Source organism: Lepisosteus oculatus, chromosome 1 (assembly GCF_040954835.1).
Source record: "Lepisosteus oculatus isolate fLepOcu1 chromosome 1, fLepOcu1.hap2, whole genome shotgun sequence".
Lineage (NCBI taxonomy): Eukaryota > Metazoa > Chordata > Actinopteri > Semionotiformes > Lepisosteidae > Lepisosteus > Lepisosteus oculatus.
The window spans coordinates 42,543,864-42,551,109 of record NC_090696.1 but is presented as its reverse complement, the minus strand read 5'-3'; the positions used below and the strand labels follow the sequence as shown (position 1 = coordinate 42,551,109).

The window sequence follows — 7,246 nt, the reverse complement described above, 5'->3', positions numbered from 1 at the left end:
TACGTGGGAGGAAATAAAATTCTGAAAGGAGAGAGATAAACAGCTGTTGACACAGTTATTATTTTCCTATTATTCCTATTATTTTCACTTCTAATATTATCAGGCCACAGCCCTCTGGTGGCTAATACATACTATTTGCTCCCAGATAAAAAGTGACTGATACAACAAATAGCAATTGGCTGTAGAAACCCATATACTGCGTGTATATAAGTCCTCTTTGCTTCATTCTGTACGTTCACTACTAAGTCATACTTCTGAGGTGCAGGAGTCCCACAGTTTGTAGCAGAAGAAGCTAGTCACCATGTCTCAGCTGGAGAATGCCATGGCGATGATAATGCAAGTGTTTGACAAGTATGCCAGTACTGATGGCAAGAAGCAGACTCTGACCAAGGCTGAGCTGAAGACAATGATGGAGAAGGAGCTTCCAGCATTTCTGAAGGTGTGTGAGTGATGAGTTAATTTCTCCTGGTCTTCATGGTGAACAGTGTTGCCTCCACAGCTTCGATCACTTAGTATTATTTTTGTATTCCTTGGAAATCCCTGAGCAAAGGGTTAATTTTGTAAGTCAAGTGCTTCCTGTGACACTCTTTTCTTTGATTCTTCCAACAATAATATAAATGTTTATGTTGGGTCATCAATCAGTTTATGTTGATATCAATTTTGTAAGGTGATGTTACATACAGCACATTTTCAATGAACTGTTTTATCTTACAGACAACTTCTAAATATCTCTAAATACGCTTTTTTTTTCAAATACATGAGATCTCTTCACTCAGAGACCAGACATTTAAACTTTCCTTTGGGTTTTTTTATTATTCAATATAATAGTTCTTAATCCTGGATTTTTATATTGCAAATACCCCTTTTAAGAGCCTATCAGCAAAATTATTTGATACAAGAGCTGGATACATTCTGTTTTAGATTTTGTCAGGTGACTAGAAAATATATTGAGAATTTAATACAAAGGGCCTAGTATTAGTAAAAATTTGTCACATATTTTCCAGTTCCATTGTGTTTCTGAAGTCCTGACAGATTCGTCCTTAAACTACAGTTCTTAATCAGTATCAGTAAAAGAGTCTTCCAACTGACAACACTGTATAATTTCCTTTTCCAGTACTTAAGCAGATGAGAATTATAAACAACATGATTTACATGATGGAATGGAAATGCAATCTGAATTTAGAATTTAGACACAAAAAATGTGAATAAATGATTACACAAAAACATTGATCTCCTATCTGATTGCAGGCTGCCAAGAACCAGGATGAGGCTGACAAGCTGATGAAGGCCCTGGATCACAACGGAGACTCAGAGGTGGACTTCAACGAGTTTGTCATCCTCGTGGCAGCTCTGACCTGCGCCTGTCACAACCGCTGACCTAGACTCCTCGCAAAACATCGACTGCAACCTGATTGGCAGTTTTTTTACACATTTGTAACAGTGCTCTTAAAAAAGTCAATTGTTTACATAAAATGTAATGAGAATGTTTAATAAAAGTAAAAAAAATGTGAGAACTGATAAATCTTTCTTTTCCCTTTTGAAGTATGAAATCCTACACTGATGCAGTAGATAGTTTATGCTTTGGCTAAATCATTTGCACTTCATGACTTGAGCTCGGTTGAACATTCATGAAGTGACAACCCGCTCACCGAGCACAAACTTCGAGCCTACTGTAGTTCTGAAAGATGAGATTTTGCATGATAGAGCTTTCTTTCTTTTAGCCGATGGAAGACTCCCATGATTTTAAGGGATTCCGAGTCATGGTAAAAGCTGAATCGAAGTTTCAAATGGGCAAAGCTGGTCCTGCACACACGCACACATTTGAAATGCTGTTTATATAGGCGTATTTGAACTGAAACAATGCCATTTCAGTTATTCGGCTAGATCCTAATAAAGACGAGAGAGACTAGATTCTCAGAGTGTATTTGGCGTAGCTCGACTGGTGGAAGAAAAATTTCTTCCTTACCAAAGAATGTGGCTGCCCAGACCACCTCCCTCGGTATTGTGAGGATTGAGCCAAGGAATTGTTGCTGCAGGGGTGTAGATGGGATAGGTTGTGGGGGTTATAAAAAAAATTGTGCTACGGGAATCCTCAGTCACACACAGACGTGAAGAAATGGGAGATTAGTATTTTAGCTTGAATTTCTATTCTAACTTGGCTATAATTCAATTTTCTGAAATTATGTTAGCACACTTACCACACCTAATTATTTTGATTATCCTACCATAAGTGTGGATTTATTCTATTTTACACTTTATTTTCTTAAGCCGAACAAAAATTTCAATTGTATTGCACTATTTGGGTGAAAAACAACAAGAAGAGTTGAGGGAGGAATCCAATCAACCCATCTTGCTCATTTGGTAGTTTGAGTAGGTAGATGCATCAGCATGCGTAGGCTGCAAAAGAGCAAGTAATTGGTGTATTCCACACTGAAAAGAGAAGAAAGAAAACATAACGTTTCGGCTGTGAAGCCTTCTTCAGTGTGTGAGAAAGACAGGGCAGACAGCAAAGATTAAATAGCATAGGAGAACAAAAGCTGGGAGAGTGGAGGAGGCGAGAGTGTTTTACAAGGAGTGCAGAGAAACAAGTGCAGCTGCTCTTTTGGCCTGACTTTATGAGATCCCAGATGGCAAGCAAGGCTGGGCCTGGTCAGCGCTGCAATGTCAGACTTCTAAAAAACATGCTGCTGCTATAAGAGGTGTTAGTGGACCAGTAGGAAGTGCTGTTCTCTCTAGACCACAATTTCCAAACCAATACACCAGAAGGGGTAGGAAAGACACTGGGCAGCTGGAGGTGCCATCTTTCAGATTTCATTCACATCTAATTCTCAGCTGAGGTCTGAGTTCATGTGCGACAGAAGTGCTCTGTGGTGAAATGCCTCTGTCACAGGTGAAACTCTTCTGGGCAACTAAAGGATGTAAACAAAGGTGTTACACAATATTTTCTTCCTCTGCCCTAGGTGAAACGTGTGCCTTTCAGCCTTGTTTCCATCATCAAATCATTGCAATCCAAATCAAAAGAACTTCAAGTCAGTACTCAGTTACTGTCGTTGTCTTGTATGCCATGTGTTTGACTAGAGAAATGTGCCCAGATTATATGTGATGTGAATATACAAAAACACAGCTCTGATCAATAATGGTTCATTGAGAATTAGAACCTTGTTATTTAATAATCACTAATTAAAGAAGGCAACGCTTGTAGAGTTAATTACCAAATACAGCTGATGTCGAAGTTCTTGAACTATGGCCATAATAATAATAATAATAATAATAATAATAATAATAATAATAATAAACTTTATTTTATATAGCGCCTTTAAAGGTGGCTTCTCAAAGCGCTTTACAGAATGACAACAACAATAAATAAAAAGAATACACAAGATAAAACACAATTACAATTACAATATACAGAGGAGACCGTGATACTTAGAAATGCAGAGTGGTGAAGAATGGAACCAGTCTTGGGGGACAGTTAGACCAGAATTAGAAGAATTAGGATTAGAAGATCGAAGGTTGTGAGGTGGGGATTAGGGTGATAATAGTTCAGACAGGTACTGAGGTGCTAAGCCATACAGAGCCTTTTAGGTGAGCATGAGGATTTTAAAGTCTACACTGAATTTGACAGGAAGCCAGTGCAAGGACTCCAGGATAGAAGTAATGTGATCACTTGCACTAGACCTGGTCAGGATTCTGGCTGCTGAATTTTGGACATACTGCAGTTTTAGATACCCCAGTGAGTAGAGCATTACAATAGTAATGTGTTGATCAGCTTTTAAGCAACACAGTTAGTGATCCCATAGGGCATAGTCTAGCGATATTTCTGAGGTGAAAAAAATATGTTTTGACAATATGCCGCACATCTAGGTTGAATGGGGGGTGCCAAAAGGCATGACTTCAGTCTTGTCATAGTTAAGATGAAGGAAATTTTGAGTCATCCAAGTTTTTATGTCAGAGATGCAATTAGATAGAATATAGACAGCCACATCAGTGTCAGGTTTGGTATGGATGTATATTTGAGTATCATCAGCATAGAAATGATAGCTGAGGCCATGTGATCTTAAAAGTTGACCATGTGGAAACATGTAAATTCTGAATATTGAGCCCTAAGGTACACCAGACTTAACAAGACCAATTTCAGACCTAAACCCATTAAGAGAGACAAAGTGACAGCGATCAGTGAGGTAAGACTTGAACCATTTGAGAGCAGTGTCAGAAACTCCAAACACAGTCTCAAGACAAGATAGTAAGATGTCATGGTCAACAGTGTCAAAAGCCACACTGAGATCAAGAAGGATGAGTATAGAAAGAGAACCAGAATCAGAAGCTATTAGTAGATCGTTAGTGACTTTGACCAGTTTCTGTGCTGAGAAGTTGACGGAAGCCAGATTGGAGGGGTTCGAAAAGGTTATTTGTCATGAGGTGGTTATGTAACTGAAATGTGACAGTACGTTCTAGAATTCTTGCAAGAACGGGTAAGTTGGAGATGGGGTGAAAACTGTTAAGATTGTCAATAGCCATGTTAGGCCTTTTTGGCACAGGGGTAATGGCAGCAGTTTTGAGGACCATAATCAATGTCACAGCTTAAAGTAAAGATAATGTGACCACATAAGCACTAATGTTGTCATTAGAGTCATGTTCTTATTGGCCAATCTGAGACTAGAGCACTGTGGGTAATGCAGGCTTCAGAGTAAAATTCTCAGGCTGCGACACTGAGCATTTGTTTAATTCTCTTTAGAAATAAAGGTAGTGAAGCATCTAATAATCAGACATCACTTGAGACAGAGCAAGAGATTAAAAGCTCAGAAACAAATATATACATATATGTAGGATGGCTGAAGTATATGTTAGGGGTTATGTTTCTGTTGTTAAGTGGAATATTACAGTGTATATATTTCAAGTACTTAATTGTTATATGTCATGTAATATAATGTTTTATTATGTTTTGTTACAAGCGATCAGCACTCAAATCATTCATTTTAGTCATAATCCAGTGACAGTGTATGCAAGCAAGTATACCTGATTGATTCTAAGCATGGTAATTACACTCCATTGTTGAAGATTCTAAGACTTTATGTCAGGAAGAAAATAAAGATAAAATTAAATCCCAATAGATATAGAAGAAAAAACAGATTTAAGTAAAATTCAAACCTGCGCAAACACCTGACTAATGGTGTTTAATGTAGCTTTGTACAGTCTGTGAAACCATGAAAAAGAAAATTGTAATTAAAGACTCCAAATCTTCATGAACTTATACACTTTTGAATCTAATGCATCTATAATAAAGAAAGGAAATAAATTTCCTTTTCATAGTCTAATGCAAAATATCATATTCTCCTTATGGTTCAAGTACATTGTATTTGATGTGTTAAGTTCACCTCTTTTTGTTTCTCAGCCTGTGTAGTGGTTAAATGGTTAAATGGTTAAAAAGCACCTTGTGTAATGAAACAGAGCCCCCTTCTGTCCAGAGAAGCAATAGTAAGATTGCTTGTGTGTAAGGACTCCGTTCCAAAGGATAGAGAACTCCTTCTTCAGGAAGATCAAAAGACTGTCTTTGAGCATTTAATGTGCAATGTAAAGTTTGTTAAACAGTAAATGCTAAATCTTTCATTTGATCATATTCACATATATTATTAAGTTACGTTCAAAACAATGGTTTCTTTTTAGTTGAGTCTTAGTTCTTAAATTACAATAGACTTCTGTCATCAGAAAAACACAGAGTTCAAATTTCAAAAGGTTTGAAAATTGCAAGGATGCAGAGATCTTAGTATAAGACTTGAAATGTTATTCCCATTACTGTATCTCCCGGTTAGCTGGATTGCCACATGGTAAACTGAAAAAGACTCCTGCTTGAACAGAGCATCGCAGCCAATGCGCCACTAGAGTTTGGGGCTTTTCATAAGTTAACATAAATTCTTCAAATTAATTAGAAAAAAGCCTACAAAACGAAGGTTGTCTCAATAGAATATTCCGTTGTCCTTAAAATCCTGAACCACAATGTTGCCCCAGGCAACTGCAACAAGAAACAGGTCAAGAAGGAAGGCAGATTTTCTTAATGTACATTTAGAAGTGTAGGTATATGCACATATATTTGCCAGGAGCCATATCTCCCAGCAATTCACAACTAGCAAACCCTTGAAGTTAAGCAGGTGTGAGCCAGGTCAGTACCTGGATGGGAGACCTCCTGGGAAAAACTAAGGTTGCTGCTGGAAGAGGTGTAAGTGTGCACCAGTAGAGGGTGCCACCCTATGGTCTGTGTGGGTCCTAAGGCCCCATTATAGTAATGGGGACACTATGCTATAAAAAGGCATTGTCCTTTGGATATGTTAAACTGGTCCTGTGGTCTTTAAAAATCCTAGGGTGCTTCTTGAAAAATGTAGGGGAGTTACCTTGGCATACTGGCTAGATTTCTTATTGGCCTTTACCAATTATGGCCTCTAATAATCCCCATCTCTGAACTGGTTTCATTACTCTGCTCTCCTCCCCACTGATAGCTGGGGTGTGGTGAGCGTTCTGGCCCACTATGGCTGCCATTGCATCATCCAGGTGGGGCTGCACATTGGTGGTGGTGTAGGGGAGTCCTCATTACCTGTAAAGGGCTTTGAGTGGAGTGCCCAGAAAAGCGCTATATAAGTGTAATTAGTATTAGTAACATCTGTAAGGCTGTTTTTTGGCCAGCCAATTTCACTCTCTGGGAGGTCAACACATGAGCTAGTTGAGTCTAGAACTCAACTGAGGGACAGGAAAGTCCAGGTGGTCATGGGAGAAAGGTGGAGGCCAACAAGGAAGGTAGCCTGCTTGCAGACCAAATCTGCATGGAAATGGCAAAGTAATGCGGTGAACTGTCTTTCCTTGCTCTCTCTTTTGATTCCTGTGTCTCTGTGCTCCGCGCCTCCCCTTCTCAGCACTTCCACACACCTTTGAGTCACCTCTGACTGTGAGGTAATTGGTCACTCAGTCCTTAAGTCTGCTTCATTGGTTATGTTAGGGAAGCAAGGAGACCTTTAAAAGAGAGAGAAGACTACACAACAAATCCAGACAGCAAACCTAGCAAAAGCACCACAAATACATATACGCAGCCCCTGAGCCACGGCCCCATTCAAACTTCTGTTACTTTGTAACTTATGGTGACATGAAAAAGATAGTACACCCTCTTAGGATTTATTGGTTTTACATATTAAGACATCTGACCTTCACCTAATCCTCACCATGTCCTAACAATAGATAAATCTAACAACTTGTGACAAAT

The 7,246-nt window shown here is 38.8% G+C and overlaps 1 protein-coding gene across 1 annotated transcript; it reads left to right on the top strand.

Moving 5' to 3' along the window:
• The first annotated feature begins 260 nt into the window (after nucleotides 1-260).
• LOC102696833 (protein S100-P) lies at nucleotides 261-1,501 on the top strand. Its single transcript, XM_006629608.3, has 2 exons — nucleotides 261-439; nucleotides 1,249-1,501. The coding sequence occupies exons 1-2, from the start codon at nucleotides 302-304 to the stop codon at nucleotides 1,375-1,377; spliced, it is 267 nt and encodes an 88-aa protein (XP_006629671.2). The 5' UTR covers nucleotides 261-301; the 3' UTR covers nucleotides 1,378-1,501.
• Nucleotides 1,502-7,246: the final 5,745 nt, after the last annotated feature.